This window comes from Exophiala aquamarina (genome assembly GCF_000709125.1).
Source record: "Exophiala aquamarina CBS 119918 chromosome Unknown aczIA-supercont1.14, whole genome shotgun sequence".
Taxonomy (NCBI): Eukaryota; Fungi; Ascomycota; class Eurotiomycetes; order Chaetothyriales; family Herpotrichiellaceae; genus Exophiala; species Exophiala aquamarina.
This window is the reverse complement of record NW_013550574.1, coordinates 76,792-97,501: the sequence shown is the minus strand read 5'-3', so window position 1 is coordinate 97,501 and position 20,710 is coordinate 76,792. Positions and strand designations below refer to the sequence as shown.

General features: G+C 32.6%; 1 protein-coding gene across 1 annotated transcript; it reads right to left on the bottom strand.

Annotated features, from left to right (window-relative positions):
• Positions 1-18,822: 18,822 nt before the first annotated feature.
• On the bottom strand, positions 18,823-19,041 carry A1O9_10599 (uncharacterized protein; the record flags this gene model as incomplete). Its single annotated transcript, XM_013400287.1, has 1 exon — positions 18,823-19,041. A coding segment is annotated over one exon (219 nt), but the record flags the coding sequence as incomplete, so codon positions are not given.
• Between the last annotated feature and the right edge of the window lie 1,669 nt (positions 19,042-20,710).

The following is a 20,710-nucleotide window of genomic DNA, read 5'->3' as shown; positions in this document are numbered from 1 at the left end:
CTCTAAATCGCTAAGAGGTTATAGTCTAGAATACCTAGATTATTAAATAGGCCTATAAGGACTACGTCTCCGGAATTTTAGATATTTTACTATAGAATATAGGGTTCTTAGCGTTCTACTATAGACGTAGTACTATTAGTACTATTTATATTAGCTTAGCTTCGGATCCTACGAGTATTAGATAGCTAGTCTTTATATTCTATTTAAGATTAATCGAGGTCGATAATCTTAACCCGAGGAGACTAGCCTAGTAAAGTTCGATTTAGTTTACCCGGCTCTTCCTAATATACGCGTAGATTCTTTCGAGTATATTTATTTCTTCTTAGGTGTCTACGTAGTTCGGACGCCGATCGAAAAACGTTACCGTAGTATACGTATATCTTTATATATTATACGATAGTTAGCTTCGTATCGCATTCTAGCTAATCTTCGTATATTCCCTAGTAGATAGGGTATCTATAGCCTTAGTAGCGGAGCCCTTCTCGTACGGATTATATATAATTATCCGTATTACGAACGAGCGTAGCTTATCCCCTTCGACTATATATAACTCTAGAATTATATTTCGTAGTAAGACGCCTTAATACCCTAAGAGCTCTAAATTTCGGAGAGCGGCCGGTCTCGACTTTTCTTTTTATATTATAATTACGCTAAAAGGACTTACTAGATAGGGAGATTTCCGTACTTATAGTAGTAGTACTTCGCGTTAAGGACTTAATATCCTAATAGGCTATTAGTTTAGACCGTTTCGATAGAGGGCTCTTAGTAATAATATCCTAATAAGCTCGCTTATTAAATTAATAATTACTTAAATATCTATCTAGCTTAATAGATTTAGTAATTACTATTATACTAGATTTCTTTAACTTTTTTTCTCGTACTAGATTCGGAATAGCGCTAACGGTCTCGTCGTTATCTTCGTAACTACTATCTACTTCTTCTCTATCCGCTTCGTCTTTTACTTCCTTCTCTTCGTCTACTTAACCTTTTAATTTATACCTTTTAGTCGGCTTTCTAAGTTCTTACCCTTACTTCTTACTCTAAATACCTACCTTATTACTATTATCTAGTACTCTCGTTATTCTCTTCCCTCGGCCTATAGTACTATTTATAGGTTTTTCGAATAACGTTATTTATTACCTTACTACTTATACCTCTAGGGAAGGAAGTTTAAAATCGATAGTAGGAGACCTACTATCCTATATATTAGTACTATTCTTAATAGACTATACGAGTATTTCTCGGTCGTAGATAATAGTACGCTAAGATCCTAGTTCCTAGTTAAATTCCTAGTTTATACTATCCTTATAGTAAAGATTTATATATATAGTTAGTTTTAGTAGAACGATTCGACGAAGCTTCCTACCCTTTAATACTTCGTTCCCTTAGAGATAACTTTTTAGATTTTAGTCGTTAATAGCTTTAAAGTATTTAGAGGAGATATAGATTCCTAGACTAGCTTCTAGGAAAGGCGTAGAAATCTAGTCCTCTTCTTAGACTATAGTTACTAATATTAAGTTATTTTTATCGATCGTTATTATTACCGAGTCGAGTAGGGAGAAAAGCTCGCTACTACTATCGAGTCTTAAATTTTCCTCTTCGTCGAACTATTTTATTCGATCGTATAGACTTTCGGAGTTCTAGAAGGAATTTAAGAGGGCTTACCGAAATTCTATACCTTAGGCGTAGAACGCGGTAATTTAAGGAGTCCGGTTAGGATACCGTTAATATATTATATTACGAGTCTTAGTAAGGTAAGTATATATTCTCTTAGTTCGAACTCTAAGAGCTTTAATTACGAAACGATAAATACTCTAGTAAGTAATATAATCTCTCGAAGTAGGAGACTTTATTTATAATTAAGAAAAGAGGGTACCTCGTACTCTAGGAATTTAGGAGGGAGCCGGGAATACTTATAGAAATATTAATAGTAAGACTTAATCGATAGTATAGAATAATTTAACGTAGTCGGTAGAAGATTCTATAGGACTAGGGTACGTTAACCTAATAAATTATATCTAGGGCCGAAAGAAGACTTCTCGAAAAGCCGTTTATATTTAGGTATATATAAAAGGGCTAGTAGATTAAAATTTAACGCTCGGTTATATCGTAATCTATAGGCGTATAGTTAAGTAGTAGCTAATATATTTATTCTCTAGCGCTAGGATAGGCGGGTCTCTACTATATTAAAAATAGTATATAGCTAGGAAAGGTAGGTTATCCTTTAAACTAAGTATAACTTATATATAACGCTTTTAAAGATAGAATTATCTAATCGTACTATAACACGATAGTTATTTACTAGATTTAGCTATTAGATAAGATACGAGACTAGCTAAGTCTATTTAAAAAGATAAAGTATAATAGTAGCGCTACGAACCTTTTATCTCGTATTATTATCTCTTCCGGGACATTACCTATAGTATAGTAAGCTAATATTAGAAAATTAGATAGTTATTATTCTAGGTTAGCTATTCTATTTCCGGACTACTATATAATTTATTTTTAGAGTATAGGTACGTAATTAAAAGCCCTCGAGACCTCTATATAAAGTTTAATAGATATATATTAATAACCTTCTCCTCTAATTTATAAAAATTATTATATTATCTACTTTAGATTATTTCTCGCTTATCGGTATAGCCTAAAAATTATTAATTCTATCTTTAATTAGTACTTTAACTCTCTAAGTCCTATATACGAATACCTAGGTACTATTACTATTAAACTAAATTAATCTTTATAACGATATATTTATTTCTAGTAGCGAGAATAGTCTCTACCTAAAGCTCTCCTTCGAACCGTAGGCCTTTACCTTATTAAGTAATTCTAATAATATTCTAATATACTTAGAGGACGATTATAGAAATTACTAACTACTAGGTCTAGGGGAATATTATTCGCTACTAGAAAATAGAATAAGAAGTACGTTATTCTAGATTATTTAGGGTTTTCTAGAGAAATATAATCTAGAGGTATATTTCTTAGTAATCGTTACCGTAATACCCTTAGGGGACTTAAAGTCCTCTACGAGTTTAGCTACCGAATTATTAGAAACCTAATATAGGAAATATAAGATTATATATATAAATCGCTAGAGGAACGAGTTTAATAAGGTTATAAAGTTAGATTCCTAAGATATACTAATTAGTAAAGCTACCTAGAGTAAGTAGTTACGGACGATCGTTTATAATCTTAATAGAGCTTTCGTAAGGTCTATAAAGTAGCTTATCGGATAGTAAATTTAAATTTACTTCTAGCGTTTCCCTTAAGTCTATTAGTAGAGCTAGGAATATAGTCGATATTCTAGATCTCTAAAATATAAATTATCTACTAGGCTCTCCTAGTTCTATACTTAATCCCTTAAATTCGCGTAGTTTAGGAATACTATAATATATCGAGGTAGCCTATAAGGAGAGGAAAGATAGGAAATAGTAATAAGCTATAGCTCGGTTAATATAGTATAGCCTATATCGGAAGGACTCGTTTAGGGAAGCCTTTAAATTAATACTATTTAATATACGTATAGAAATACTATATAATATTCTAGTCGCGTTTTAGTAGCCTATAGACCCTTAGCTACCTTATTATTCTAGAGATAATATTAGGTAAGATATTATTATTTATATTACTTTCGGGACGTTAGTTCTCGTTCTATTAGTACTAATCTTTATCTTAGGTATCCGTTTAATTAGATAGCTTCGTTAAAGTTAGCTCCTACCCGAATATATCTAATCCTCTCTTCTATTACTAGATATTTTAGATAATTTTAATTTATATATATACTAAATCTATTATAGACTATAGATAGAACTTATTTACTCGCTATCGCTATCTACCGATAGGACTTCTATTATACTATTATTACCCTTAAGTATAGTAGATACTCGGTTATCGGGCTCGAGGTAGATTTATCGAATATTACTCTCTATAACGGCCGGCCGATAGATAGAGTAGCTAGGCTAGGGCGTATTATTAGTATCGCCGCCCTTCGGCTATCGTAGCTATATAGCGAGGTATACTTTATAAAAGCCGTAACTATATAAAATCGTAATATTCTTAAAGCTATCTATATAGATATCGTACCGTAGATAGTTAACCTTATCTATATCTTTATATATAGCTTCTAGATTACTAGCTAGCTCTCGATTACGAATACGTAGTACCCGATTATTTTCTCTATACTTTCGTAGTCTATTATTCTATACTCGTAGCTTATCTCGTACGAGCTCGGCGGATTTTTATAGGCGTAACCGCTCTTATTAATATCGCGTAGTAAGATAGTTAGTCTCGCTAAGCTCCTTTAGAATTCTTAACGGCTACGTATAAGTTACTTTCTCGCTAGTAGTACTAGTAATATCTTATCGTTACGGCGTTTTTATAAATCGTTTCTATTACCCTCGAAACTATCTAGGAAAGTAAGCGCGTCCGATTAACTTCGGAAAAGTAGCCTTATTATCCGCGACTACGTTACTTTAGCGGAGAGACGATAGTAACGGTATCTATTAAGGAGGTTAGTATTATACTAGCCTTATATCGTAATACCTTATAAGAGGAAGAAAATAACCGAATATCGGCTCTAACTCGTCTCGGTACGATCTAAACCGGCCGGCTTTAAACTCCTTTATATATTCCCTAGTAATACGGCACCGATCTACTATAGATACGAAAGAAGATAGCCCGAGTTCTATAATTTAAGAGTAAGAAGGTTAGATACGATTATCGATATTAAGAAGAGCTTACTTCCTTTACCTTAGGGCTATAGGACTACCTCCTAGTAGGTTCTAAGACTAAGACGCGGCCTATAACCGTAGATTCTATTTTAACTACGGCGAGCTCTTACGAACCTTAAATATATTTTAAATAAGACTAGCGCGAGAGGATTAGTTAAATAGAAGCCTATAATATATTTATAATATAATCGCTCTAAGAGTTTTAGTAGTAAGATATCTCTATATTCGTTAACTTTAGATAGACGTTAAAGGATAGGACTTTTAATCGTAGATACCTCGATTAGACGAAGAGGGCGATACCTAGTTATCGGCGCGTCGGTACTAGATACGATAATATAAAGACTTACGATTAGCGTTTCGCCTTTAACGTACTAAATATAAGTAAGAACTAAATATACCTAAGTACGAGATAAAGGTTCCTTTCGTTAGTAAATTTAAGGTTCTATCTAGTTCTTACTTAGCCCTAACGTAAGCGATTAGGTACTATAGTTATCTTAGCCTATTCTTAGTCGTTAATAACGATTAGCGTACCTTCGTCCCCTAGTTAATATATCCTAATATTCTCGGCTTCGGGAAGATAATCCGTTCCTAAAAACTTATTATCGAAACTCTATAATTATTAATCCTTACCGATAACTAGAATTAATAGCCGGATAAAAGCGAGAATACGAACTAGCGTAGAGTTAAGTAACTTAGAATTTAGTAATAGTAGTTAGAGTAATATTACGGTACTTAAAAGGGTTAATATAATATAACGCTAACGAATTCTACGACTCTTAGGGTTATCTAGGCTTCTCGGTACTAGTCGAAACCGACGGAACTATAGTTATTCGATACTAGTTATTCCTCGTCGTAGTTCTTTAGGTAAACTATAGGGGAGATAAAGGCCTTCCTCGAAAGTAAAAGCTATTATTTATAACGCTAATAGAAAGCTATCTTCTCTTTTAATAATAGTAACGAATCTTAGTATTTACCTAATCGGACCGATCGATAGCGGTTATCTAACTATTCTTATCGATAATATTATAAATATCGAGTCTCTATTAGAAGACTCTACTAACTTTAGGATCGCCGAATATATATTTAATACCTCTAAGCTAACTAATACTAGTATTAAGCCCTTAATATTAAGTCTTTAGTTACTAACCGCTATAATATCTCGGACTACTAATTCTTTAGTATCTCCTAGGGGCCCTAAAAGTAATATTAATATAAGGACTCTAAGCGATTATACTATAAGTAACGACGGCGATTAATCCTTAGGCTCTACTTATAGTATTTACTATTACCCCTTAGAAATTAGATCTAATATAGAGGCTTCCTAAATAGGTCGAAGTCGATGGTCGAAAGAGGATAACGATAAATTAAGACGCTTAAAATATAATAGTAGTCCCTAGAGCGATATTTCTAAGGAGTTCCTAGGTCGGATAGAAGGAGCTATAAAAACGTATTAATATATATTACTAGTATCTAATAATAAATAAACCTTTTTAAGATTTTTAACGTAGCTATAAGGAAAAGAGTATCGAAAATTATTAAAAATCTAACTTCTTAAATATATAGTCGACTATTAAGAGTATAAGACTTAGCGACGATATACGATAGGATAAAATAATTATATATAGATAATATAAGCCGAGAGCGCGGCTAAAAAGTTATCCTTATAACTAGAAGATATTAAAGTAGTTTACTAGATAGAGGGTAGAAGCGAGATCTCTCTTTACTTAAGTCTAAGGCTACTAAAGGAAATAATTTTAACTTAGATATTAAGAGCCCTCTTTTAATAGTATTCCTTAGCGGAGCCCTATTAAAGTTAAGTTAACTTAACGAATAAATTATCGAGGGAGATATACTCTATTCTATAGAATAAAGTATCTAGAACCTCTAAAGATATATTTTAGCTTACTAAAATATAGTAGTATATAGTTACTATCGCGGAGAAGATTATAAGGGAAGACTACTTTAAGAGAATAATAAAAAAGACGAGGGCCCTATAGGATTTCTACTATTTACGTCGGCCTCGGTACCGAATAGCCTCGATTAAGTATTATATTTATACTCTCCTTCTCTAAGATCGCTTACCTTAAAGAACTACCGCTAAGGGAGTTTATAAGTATTCCTAGTAAGTAGGGAACTAAGAAGTAGACGTTATAGACGTTAACTTATATCTACGAATACCTTAGTTCTATCCTTATAGGAGCTACTATAATTATTCTAATAACTACTTTTCCTAGATACTTTTTCTTACTATAAGATTCTATAGAACGAAATAGCTATTAAAAGAGTATTCTAGGTATCGCGATAGTATATTGTCTATTATTTTAAAGAGAGCTTCGAGTATCTTCCTAGTTTAAAATATATAGGACGGTCTCGCGGATCTCGTAATTAAAGCTAAATAGTACCGCTTAAGCGGCGAGGGAGCGGCTTTATAGCCTAGAGCTATATTACCGGAGAACTTACTAAGGAGGTAGAAATTTAGAACTAATCGGGGTATCGATTTAACCCTAAAAGCCGGTAGGTAATATAGAAGCTAAGAATAACTATTTACGTTACCGATAAAATCCGCTAGGCTAGAATCCTTAAGCCTAGGGTATCTATAGAGTATAACTATAAGACTAGCTATATTCCCCTTTAAAGTCTTATAAATCTCTTCTTTAGAAAAGCTACTATACTTCTAGGCCTCTTACTTCTACGCTATAGCTCGTACTAAGTAAAAGGTTAGTCTTCCTTTTAAGTTAAGTATCGCCTAAAGCTAAATCGAAAAGCCTTAACTAAATTTAATCGGTAAAAAAACGATGTCTAGTAAATATCCCGAAATAACTAAAACTCTACGTAAGACCGTACGTAAGACTATAAGATTACTACCTAGTACTAGTAGTAGTAAGTACTAGTCCTCTACGAAAGTTTCTATAATAATCGAGTTACTTTAGTAAAAAAACTATATAGGTATAAACTAGGTATAGTGGCCTTACGAGAGATTCGACGCTATTAAGTATACTCTATCGAGAGATTTAATCTATTAGAGCTAATATACGTATAGAAGTTAATAGCTCTACTAATACGAAAACTTTCGTTTTAGCGACTTATAAGAGAAATCGTATAAGACTTTAAATTCGATTTAAGATTCTAGTCTCTAGCGATAGGTATACTTTAAGAAGCTATAGAAGCCTACCTAATCTCGCTATTTAAAGATATAAACCTCTATACTATCTATACTAAACGAGTTACGATTTAACTAAAGGATTTATAGTTAGCGCGACGTTTACGGAAATAGGTTAAATAGGAAAAGCGTCTTAGTATTATAGCCCGAACCGCTAAATAGTACTAACTAAGAAGTTTTCTTAATAAGTAGGTAATAGAGAGGTATAACTTAGGAATATAATAAAGGGAATTAAGTTCGTTTAGGTATCCTAAAGAGAAGTATAGAATTATTAACGAAGTTAACTATAAATAGCTCTATCTAGGGTAAGGAGTATATATATATAACGCTAGCGTAGACTATAGACTATAGTAAACTATAATACTAGTTTATATTCTATAGTAGCCTATACTAGTTACGTAACCCCTACTAGTATTAGCGGTTACGTTTATCCTTCGGCTAACCTACCTACTCCGGCTCTAGCCCTAAGAAATAACCTATATAGCGACCTAATACGTAACGCTTAGCTTCCTTTACTTTTCTCTACTTTCGCCTATATAGTAGGTAAGGTATAGTAGTATAGCGTACTACTATTCCTAGTATCTATACGTTAATAGTAGCTACTTTAGGAGCCGAGATAGAAGAATTAATAAGTAATCGAAGGTTTCTATATATAGTATTATAATAAATAAAAGTCGGCTAATAGGTAATACTTCCTACTTATACGACTTTCTACCCGACCTATCTAGTAGGTATATAATTATTCATCGAAAACCTAACTTAGTTACCTTAGAGACGCTTTACGTAGTATATTAGGTACTACTTAAATTCTCTTAGAAATAGCCTATAGTCTATCTTTCGTCTCGTTCTAAGAAGAATTATTCGAGAGGGCGACTCTTATCTTACGCTATAGATAGAGAGGAAGGTATAGTAATTAACGTACTTCCTAACCTAAAGCCGCCTACTAAACTCGCGCGGCGGGTTAATACTATAGTAAATCGAGTAGTACCTTATCGGAAAACTATTAAACGGAGGAAGACGAAGGGCTACTTATTACTATAGAATATACTTAAGTTAAGATACTACGATAAACGACTTTCTAGTTCCTCGGTCGATACGGAATCTCTACGTAGACTCGTTTACTAACCTTAAACTTTATTAACTACTATTAAATACTTCGTAACGCCCTTCGAGTATATAGGCTCTTACGTACCGCTTTAAGGTATCTATTATATATAGGAGTCCTAGGACTAACCTCTCGTTTAAAATATCTATCGAGACGAAGATAGTTTAAGACTTTATACTCGGAAGTTTTAATATAGGTATAGTTTAGGGATCGATTATTATACGTCTTTAGCTATATTCGTTTAGCTTTTATAGTTCTTACTACTAATTATAATAATATAGCTAGGACGATATAACGTTATATTCGCTACCGATTCTTAGAGTCCCCCCTTCTTATTTAAGGAATATAGAGTTACTAGTCTATAGGTATCTATATAGCTATAGTTACGCTAAATACTAGTATATAACTAGCCTCTAATAAGTAGTACGTCGTCTTATATAGGTCGTATATAGGTTCGTATTCTAATAGAAGCCCCTTTAGCTCTTATTCAAGACACTAGCGCTTCCCTATAGGAGAAGCGACCTATTACTAATAAGGAGTATTAGGTAAACGGAGGACGCCTAGCCTTATACGGTTAGCGGAGTTAAATAACGTCGTAATAAGCTAGATTAAGTATAGTATAAGTACTAAGTCGTTAATTAACTACTTACTAAAGTATTAGCCTATTAGTTTCCGGGGGACTATTCTTAGACGTATAGGGAGAGTAGGACGGAAAAGATTAATAATCGCTTTTAGTCTAAAATTAAATTAATTAATAAGAGATTATTTTATAAAGAAGGAGGTTAAATCGACGTCCGTAAAAATAAATTAGATAAGATATTAGGCTACGATGGTCCGTTAATTAGGATTAGGCTATTAGAAGCGTTATCTACTACTTAGAAAGAGGTTCGTAAGCGAAGTAGTATAGTAATATATTACGTAGTTCGGCTAATATTCCTTACCTACTTTAATACTAACTACTTTATTTTATAGTTATATTATAATTAATATACCTAGTACTTTCCGAAATTAATCTTAAAAATCTTCGAAGTATTAGTACTTTCCTCCTAACCCTTAAATATCGCTATATATATAAAGAACTTATATATATATATAAGGTTTTCTTGTAAATACGAGGATCTAGATACCCTAGGGCGATATTATTAAGTATCCGCGATATATTTATAAACTATAATTTATTTAATATCCTAGCTATCTTAGAGAACCGGATAGCTATAGATATATTTAGTATTACTTTAGTTATAATATAAAATAGAATAAAGGCTAAAGAAGTTACGACTTTAGTAACGCTATATAGAAGTATCTAAACGCTCGCTATAACTTATTTCTCGACGATATTCGGTATTATTATTAATCTAGAATAGAAAAACTATATAATTTATTCTCGTCTACCTATATTAACTACTATAAGCGTTTATAACTAGAAGAAAAATAGTTCTACTATCTCTATCGCTCCTAGTCTCTAAAGTCTACCGAGAAATCTCTTATCCCTTAGTAATAGTAAATAGAGAGCTCTTCTTCTATACCGATAAAAGATAGACTTCTCTATTAAAGCTTTAAGCTAGATAGTTTAATAGCGAGATAATATAAAGGAGATTTTATTAAGCGAAGCGGCTTAGTTAGTATAAATAACGAGTATTACTTTCTCCGACTAGAATCGAGATGCCCCTCGAGAAGATTATACCTATACGTCTCTATATATTCCTTCTAACGATATAGAATTAAGGTCGTACGCTATAGAAGTCTCGGGGGAATAAATTATATAGACCTACTTTATTTCTATAACTTCTAGTATCGCCCTTATCGCCTATAAATATAAAGGTAGAGGCGATATACTTAGTAAGGGAAGGTAACGGATATAAATCTATATATCCCCCCTTTAATTCTTTCTATCGCTTCTCTTTTCTTCCTTTTTACTTATCTAAACTATATCTTCTATATTATTATTTATACTATCGGCTATAGTCTCTACTCGCTACGCTTATAGTCTCCGTTAAATTAAGAATACGCGACTATTACGTTCGCGCCGAGTTTTACCTACGCCTAAGGCTTAACTTTTATATTCGCACTATATTTATAAATCTCGTCGTCTTCCGTCGATAGCGTCGAACTTTTCGAACGGTAAACGATAGTCCTCTTCTAGACATTCGAATATACTAGAAAAAGCTAAGTTAAAAGTATACCGAGGATTAGTTCGTAAAACTCTCTATACCTATAAGTAGCTTACTTACTACGTCGTAAAAGTAGGTAAGTACTTTATTATCTCGTACTAGAACGCGAAGCATTAAGGAAAGGTAGATAATAGTGTAAGCTCTACTATCTTTAATTATAGATCCGTAACGATAGTACCCGACTTTTCGACGCCCTTACTTCTAGTATTAGGGTAGATTACCGTAGTAGTATATATAGATCGTACGACTCCTAGAGGAGAAAATAAGAGCTAAGGATTAGTAACGAATAAGTCGAGAAGTCCTTTTATTAATCCCGAAGATTTTAGACTTCCTACCGATAAACTTTAGGACTATAATATAGCCTATAAATAAAGATTCTACTATAAATATAGCGAATCCGAGTATCTCCTCGGAACTACTAATAGGTAGATACCTATAAGCGATTTCCGAGTTCCGAGTACTAAGGCTATCCTAGAGAATATTCTATAGAGGTATAATACCTACCCTACGTCGTTCGAACTATACGTACGACGTTATTAAGCCGAATACTACGGTAAGCTTTTATTCTACGTATATAGCGTTATCGATAAGCGTATCTATAGAGAAGTTAACCTATATCGCGTTTAATAGAAAGCCTACTAGACTCCCGAGGATAACATTACTAATAAGCGTTAGGCCGAAACATTAATGAAAGTTAATAAAAATATAAAGTATCGCCGTAGTACGCGGTTAGAGAATTCTTTAGAAGATAGGAAGAAGATATTCGAGGGCATTATATTAGTAGTTAATTTTAAATAAGTAATTATATTAATTAGCGCTATAGAGGATAATATTAGTATTCTTTTCGAGAGATATAACTTTCGTATTATACTACGTAGTTCTATATCTAGACTACTTAATAAGGATAATTCTTTAAGGAATTCCGCTATAATATATCCGCTTACTATATAGTTTACTATAATTAAGTATAGGTCTTTATAACTAAGGGTTCTATAAAGGTAAGCTCGGGGGCGCTTAGAGAACTAGAGCTACTAGCGGTTAAAATATCGTATTCTCGAAAACCTCCTCCCTACGCTTATAACGTACGCTCCCGATATTATTATTCGACTATAAGTAGTAATTTTTATTTATACTTAGTTTCGTATAGGGATAGTAGTCGTAGTTTTAGGGTTAAGTAGGACTAATACCTAAAATCTAATTACTATTATATATTTAGCTCCCTATAGGTATAACTAGTACGCTATCGTAGCCCCCGTACTTAGGATATAAACGTATAAACCTTTTACCTTTAGATTTCTCTTCTTCCTAAGGGATTCTATTAGCTATCTATTATCTCTCTTTAAACTATCTTACTATTATATTAAGTCTTCTCGGCCTACTACCCGAGGTATTAAGATAAATTCTAGATTCTATAAGTTTATCTAGCTCTATAGTTATTACCGCTACTAATTCTAGCTATTTAGCTTAAGAGAAAGGATCTTAGAAAAGTATTAAGAGTTTCGAAGAATCTATAAGAAATCGTAAAGCTACTATACTATAAGTAGCTCGACTATCCTCTTAGATAAGTATAAATATTACGCCTCCTTAGATAAGACGAGTAAAGTACGGCTAAAGAGGTCTATATAGATACTCTTAAAGGAAACTAGCGTATATCGTATTTAGAGCTTAGTTATTAACGACTACGATAATTATAGTTACCTTAGGTAGCGTACCTAGGTTCGAAAAAGGAAATCCTAGAAAGCGCTCCTACGCTTATTACCCGAGGCGAAAAATCTTAATAACCTTTAGTAGATAGAAGAATATTCCCTAGAAGCTCTAGTAATAGATATTAGGATTAATTTTAAACGATTTAGGAACCTTAATTATAGCGATATCTTAAAAGGTCTTAAACTTAAAACCTTAACTCTACGAGGTAATTCCTCGATTATAGCGCTTTAATTAATAAACTAAGTTAGGCTACGTAAATTAGCTATCGGTATTAACTATTAGCGGTAATAGATATTTTAGGTACCTATACTCGAAAACCTCCTCGAGCTCGATTTAATCTTAACGGGTAAAGAGGGAATATAATTTAGAATTATAACTTCCTCTAGAATACGAATCGACTTAGAACTATTACGTTATTTAAAGGTTTTATCTATATTCGGTAACGCTAGAGGAGGCTTTACGAGGATATTTACTAGGAAGGACTTAGTAGTAGTTAAGTACTACTTTATCGAAATCGGACCTAGGAATTAATTAGCGCTTAGATCCGTTAATCGTAATTTCCTCGACGTAATCTCGCGTAACGTCCGACGTATATCCTTTACTAATATATAGTTTCTAGATCTCCTAGAAACTAAGTTTAGCTAGCTTCGCTTTACTAGTTTCGTAGAGAGTATTCTAGATCCCTTCGGCTTTATTTATCCTAGAATTTAAGGTCTTTATATTAGAAGTAGCCGCGTAAACCGTCTTAGCCGCTTACTATACTCGTACTTACCTACTTATAGCTTAACGCTTAATATACTAGATATTAGTAATATATCTCCGGAAGATCTATTAATCTCTTCTATTATAGTTCTTCTCGCTCGATACTAGTTATTATCTATATTATTTCTTAAACGTTATATTCTAGTTAACGACCGAGACTAGATTAATCTTACCTAGCTCCTTAACCTTTAAATAATTATCCGAAAGTTAGAAATAGTACCGAACTATATACGTTCTCGCGCGGGCTCGCCTAAAAACTTTTAAGGATAAAACTAATTTCTCGATAGTACTATACTAGATTTCTTCTTCGTTAACCGATTCCGCTTATACTAAGCTATAGAGATTAGTACTCCCTCGTATCGATACTTCCTTATTTTTAGTAACCTTTTAACTATCGTAATACGCCTTTAATTCGGAGCTTACTATTAAAGTTAATAAAGGATATAGGCTACCTAAAATACGATAAAGAATTCTTAGGACGGTAGTATAAGGAAGAGATTACGGTAGCCGGAGTATAAATCGTTATAGAATCGTTAACTATCTAAAAAAGTAAGAGCTTATTAATAGACCTAAACGGTTCGTATTAGAGTATAATAGTAATAATATTTCCTACGAATAGACTAATTTACGATACGTAGTTATTCTTAAATAATTAAAGGTCGAGGAAAAGGAGGAGGTTATTATAGAAGGCCTAAGTTCTATAGGAATAGAATAGAGGATACTAGTAGTTATAGGATCCTATTAAATAATATAATTCTTAAGTACTTATTCCTTTAGTATATTACGAAGTAGTTAAGTATAGTAATTATAGAGGTAGCGACCCTATAAGCTATAGCTAGAATTTTTAACTCTTAAACCTACCTAAGTCTAAGTTAACTCCTCTAGCCTACGTAGAAGGAGGGCTTAAACTCTATATAGCTATACTAGTATCGTTTTAAAGGAAGTTAAGGATATATTATAACGATAGTAGCCGGTATAACCCTTTAGGTAGAGTCGGGTTAAATAAAATAAAACTTAGTAATCTATAGAATATCTAATTTTATTATATTATATAACTATACCTAAGAATAGTAGAAATATAGAGATACGGAGCTTTAGATCTCTATTAATAGAGTATATCTTAACTATATAAACCGAAGCTAAATATACTAAATTATTAGATAAGTCTTTATCCTTAGAATTTAATATATTACCTCTAATTATCCTTTTATCTTCTATTTTAGTGAGAGTATTTTTATATTTATAGATCGAGTAGATTTCTAAGATAGATATAAACGATAATCTAATTAGGGACCTAGGATATATACGTAGCTACGATAAGAAGTAGTAGTTCTAGGGGGTTTTATAAATTATACGTCTAATAAAGAACTAGTTCCGCGTATTACTCTAAGTTTTATAGATAGTAATAATACTTATCTTCTTCCTTAGGCACCGTTACTATTCTTCTAGGAATTAGACCTTATATATAAATCGAGTTAAATAAAAGGTAATTAAAGCTATAGGCCTATACTTATAGCTTCCGGGGGAAGTAAAATCCTCTTACGCTATCTAGAGAATAGCTATATTACGTAGCTATATATTAATCTAAATAAAATAAGTTCTAGGAAAATATTTATTTATATAATAACGAATATATCCGATAATAATAAGTTTATAGCTATCTATAGGTAGTAAATAGCTAATAAGTTAGGAGGAGACTAGCGAGGATATCTTATTAATATAATAATATTTAATAATACTCGTTATTTCTAATTTAACCTAACCTCTTATAGTATAGAGGCTAACCGAAGGAATATACTCTTCGGCGCCGGTCCTTTAGTTATAGAAATACTAGATCGATAGTATAGTTTAATCGTAGAGCTTAACGATAAATAAGAAAATCTACTTCCGAACGGAACGCTTCTTATACTTTACTAGGTCTAGAACTATCCTTCGCGCCTATAGAAGGATATTAACGAGCTCCTCCCTCTTATAAAGAATAAAACTTATATTTTCTATATAGATATCTAGATTATATAGCTATAACTAAGCGCTTTTATACTAGAATAGCTATAGGTTAAGAGGTCGAGCTTTAGGGTTATAGAAATTCCTTTAATTTCGTTTACTAGAGGCTATATAAAGATTTCCTTTTAGGTCTAGAGATTTCGGATTACTTATTATAAAGCTACTAGCTTTATAGATTATATAATACTATACCTCTAGCTTATTTATTTATTTATAGTACGTCTATTTAACGTCGCTATAGATTTAGTTAATTCTAGTACGAACGCTAGTAAGTTCCCGAAACTTCTATACTTAAGACTAAATACCGAGACCCTATATCCTCCTCCCTATCCCCCCTATTATATCTTTCTACGATTATCTAACCTCGTAGGCGCTATACTAGCTCTAGAGCCTAGTAAGTTATACTATTCTAGCTATCGTATAGAAGCCTTTCTCTAACCCTAAGAGCGCCTTTAACGTAGATAGTTTACTTTCGTCTTAGAGATATTCTTTTCTAAGTTCCTTCTACTCTAGGTATCGAAGGAGTATCTATTTAATTATCTCTAGTTCCTAGACGTCGTAGGATAAGTACCGAGACTATCGATATTCGGAGACTTCTTATAGAGAAGAGCCGAGTTCCTCTATCCTCGATTATATTTTAAATACTAACTAGGAACGTTTACGTACTCTACGAAGCTTCTTTACTTTAGAGTTAATAACTAGCTAGAGTATCTAGTTATATACTTCCTTTCGGTCGCTCCTCTACCTTTCTTATACCTTTCCTAAGTATTCTAGGGCTAACTAGTTAGTAACTAGCTAGAAACTAGTAATATCTAGATTTAGCTATCTTCTAGATAACGTAAATATTCTACCTAAGTTTATATATAGTATCTAGATTTCTAGCTATCTATTTATATTCTAGGTAAGAGTATATAGTCGTTTTATATAAACTCGTAACTAAATTCTAGAATTTTCCTACTTACTAAAGCTATATATAAGAATAAGGTATAAAACCTTAAAAAGATATTATATAATTAAAAAGTAAAATACTTAACCTAATAGTAATCTACTTAGAATTAGACTAGAGAATATAATTTAGTATATATATAGAGCTATAAGAGCTTAGAGGAAGATATACCTTTAGAGACCTAGCTTAGGCCTATAAGGAAAATAGAAACTATTAGATATTAATAGTAATCGAAGAGCCGACTTTTAATATAGCGTAGAAATAATACTACTAATAAGTTCTACTAATACTAGGTAAAATAATAGCCTTTAAACTTAGAACTATATACCGCTAGCTCTCGGAAATAAGTAGTTAATTAATTATATAAATATATAAATAGTCGAGGCGAAGGATAGCTTTATTCTAACTATCGTAATCGATAATCCTAGAAGAAGTTAACTAATAAGCTTACTATCGATATAGAGTCTACCTAGTAATACTTTCTAATCTAAAAGAATACGTAATAGGACGCTTAAATCTATTATATAGTACGATAGATAGGCTATCCTTTTTTTTTCTTTATTAAGCTTTATTATCCTTATTACTAGGTATAGTATATATAGTAGTTAAATAAACTCCTTATTAAAACCCTTATACTTACCTTCTAGTAAGTTCGATAGAATCTTCCCTCTACTTATCTATACTCGTTAGTACTTATATATATTCTATTTACGACCTTCTATTACCGGTTTTATCTATACTACGACGTCCTATACTTAGCCTTCCTATTATTATTAAATATCTAATAACGCCTTAGACGATCTTTAAGTTAGCTATCCCTTTCGCTACTAGCCTATCGAGTAATAAGCCTTTACTATAGTTTTATATTTTATATAATTATATTCTAAATAATTTAGAATATATTTTACTCTACTACGGTCTAGGCTAGATATATAGAGGTAGGCGTAATCGGAATCTAATAGTAGGTAGATTTATTAGTATAGACTATTACTCCGCTTCCTTTAGGGGCTTACTAAAGTATATTAGCCTAACTAGATAGTATCTTTCCTTACTTTATAAGTACCTTAACTCTCTAAGATCTAAGTCTAGTATTTATCGTAATAAGGTTATATTTAATAGCTATATCCTTAATCGTTATCTAGAAAAGTTTAAAGTCGAGCCGCCGAATTAACGTAGCTAATATAATCCGAAGCTCCGTATAAGTAAGGCTAGTAATTAGGGGAAGTTAGCTATATACGTACGCCTACTACTTAGGTACTAAACTAACGTAATCCTAGTATACTACCTAGACTCCTTAGAGAAGCTTAGGAGAAATTTATTTAATTACGAATTCTTAATCTAGCGTTCGAGGATAAATTCGTAGGGCTCGTAGAAGAGCTTAGAGTTTTTATAGACGAAGATACTCGTTATACCTACTAGTATTCTAGAAGGAATCGTCTAGTATTCGATATTTATCGAGTAAGTCGGAGAAATACGCTATAGTCGAGAGCTTATATCGACGCCTAGCCGAAGGCCTTCCTAGATAACGGCGTTATACTAAGATAGTTAATCCTTAACTTTATATAGTAAAAAACTAGTACTTATTAGAAATAGGAGGTAATCTACGATAGTAATAGTCGGTACGATCGAGATATCTAGAAAAGTAACTACTAGCTCTTACTTTAACTTATTATAGGCGCGAGGATTATCGATTAAGTAAAATATCGTCGTTAAGAGAACTTATTATTACGATTAGAAGCTTACGAGGAGGAAAGAATAAGGCCCTATAGTATTACTTAAAGCGGTGGTCTCTATTCCGGCCCCGATAACTAGAAATTCCTCTTACTATAGTCTAATAGGGAGTTTCTCGCTCGCCGGCGTATTTATACTAAGAAGCGTATAGAATATTATCGAATAGTATTTATTTCTAAAGTTTAGATTTTTACCCGTCGCGAGGTCTTTTACTTAGGCCTTAACGTCCTACGGTAAGAGGAGTAAGCGAATAAGTATAAGTACCGTCTATAGGCTTAGAAGGAGATTACCTTACGTATTTAGAGTAGCTAGGCTACCCGTAGGTCGACCTATTCGACGACGATACTAATATTATTAGTCTATCTTTATCGAAGCTAGAGAAATTTAAACTATAAGGATAAAAGATTTATAATACCTAGAATCTAAGGAAAATACTTAACGTAGTAGATCGAAACTATTAGGCCCTAAAGGGAAAGACGAAGGTTCGGTAGAAAATTAGGGTTTTATAGGAAGTCGTAACTACGAGCGAAAGCGTATTCGGTAATAATATCTATAGCGAAGTAGCTAAAGGTATTATTTAAGACTATCGGTAGGCCTATCTCGGTATAGCTACTAAGGCGTAGATAAAGCCTCTCCGCGAGCTTCGTAATAACTAACTTAAGATTAGATACTAAGCGTTTAGAAAAGAATAGAGATATCGTAGCCCGCCGGCTTCGATGTAGCTCGTAGAGAATTATCGTTAAGGAAGCCTACTACTAGCTTATTAGTTTATAATAAGAGAAGCTAGCTAAGGAGTCTAGATACTAGGGAATCTATTATTCGTATTAGTAATATCGAACGTAATATATTAAGAAAGTTCGACTTCCTTAAACTATTATATATAAAACTTATACTTATCTCTAGCTTACCCTACGCCGATATAGATTTCCCGAATATATTATAGATCGTTTACGTAGATCTTATCTAGTCTAATTCGAACGATAGGTCCTAGGTCGGAAAGAGACGTTAATACTAGCGAATATAATTAGGGCCTAGTAGTTATATCGTATCTCGAGTATATCTTAGCGATCTTTCGAAAATATTAGCCTTACTTAATAGTATTATAGTAGAACTCGGATAGGCCTAAGATTACGACCTTCTTAGGACCCGGGAATACCGCGAGAGAATAGAAGGTTAGACGGTAAAGTCCCTTATATAGCTAATATACTACTAACGAGATTAAGAACCTAAGGTACTAGGAATACTATATCCTTAGCTTACGTCTAAAGAAACCTTACCGAATAAACGCTTATATAAAATAGTAATTTTAGGTACTACGTTATAATCTTCCTAAGGTAGAATACTTAGGTATCTTATATTTAACCTTAAGTAGAGTAAAAGGATTTTATTATAAAGTAGCCGCTTAGAAGGTAAAAAAATCCTAATTACGGAGATATTAGGTACTAAGGACTAAAAGCTAACGAATAACTCCTAGGTATTAATAGTATATATTAAGATTAATTTATACTTATATCCTTACCCTTACCCTAATACTATTAGCTATTACTCTCGACGGAGCCTATTTCTTATAAATATAGTATCTAGACGCTATAATCTTAATTTAAAGTCCCTAGTTTCTTATTAGTATCGAACGTACTTTCTTCCTATTAACTACGCGTATAACTACCTCTCGAGAAAGTATCCTTATCGGAAGGTACCTATAATCGACTTTAAAGCCTCGGTCTACGACGGGAATTACGAAAAACGAAGCTAAAATAGTATTCCATTATATCTATAGTTAACGGATATTTCGTAGTATACTAGTCTTAAAGCCCTACGTTAGAGTAAGTACTAGAAGGTTAATCTAGAAAGCGCTAGCTAAATACTTTATCTCTTTACCGACGATACTAGTCTAAATAATCCTTAAAACGCGAATAGTACTATACTAGCCGACTTTACCCGAAAAGAATTAAAAACGCCTTCCTCCGACCGCTATAGCCGGTTCGCCGCGTATATATTTCCCTATACCGACGAGATAAGAACGAAGTACTTAGTATAAGTCCTTCTCCTTATTATTCTCTTTAACGATACGATATATTATAAGACGCTTAATACCTTATAACTAACCCTATAATAGATTTATATCTTAGATATATAGGAAACTACGGAACTTAGTTATATAAGTAGTACGTAGAAATTCGCTTCCCCTTTATTACCTAATACTAAATTAATATTATATAGATAAAACGCGTCTAAGATAATTTTATAAGACGAATCGAAGGGAACGCCCTTAATAACGTATCTAATAGCCCGCTATAAATACGAATTAGCGAGATATCTCGTGTATTAAAGAATAACGATAGGGAGGACGTCGTTACCGCCCTAACTCGATTTTATTAGTACTTTCCGCTA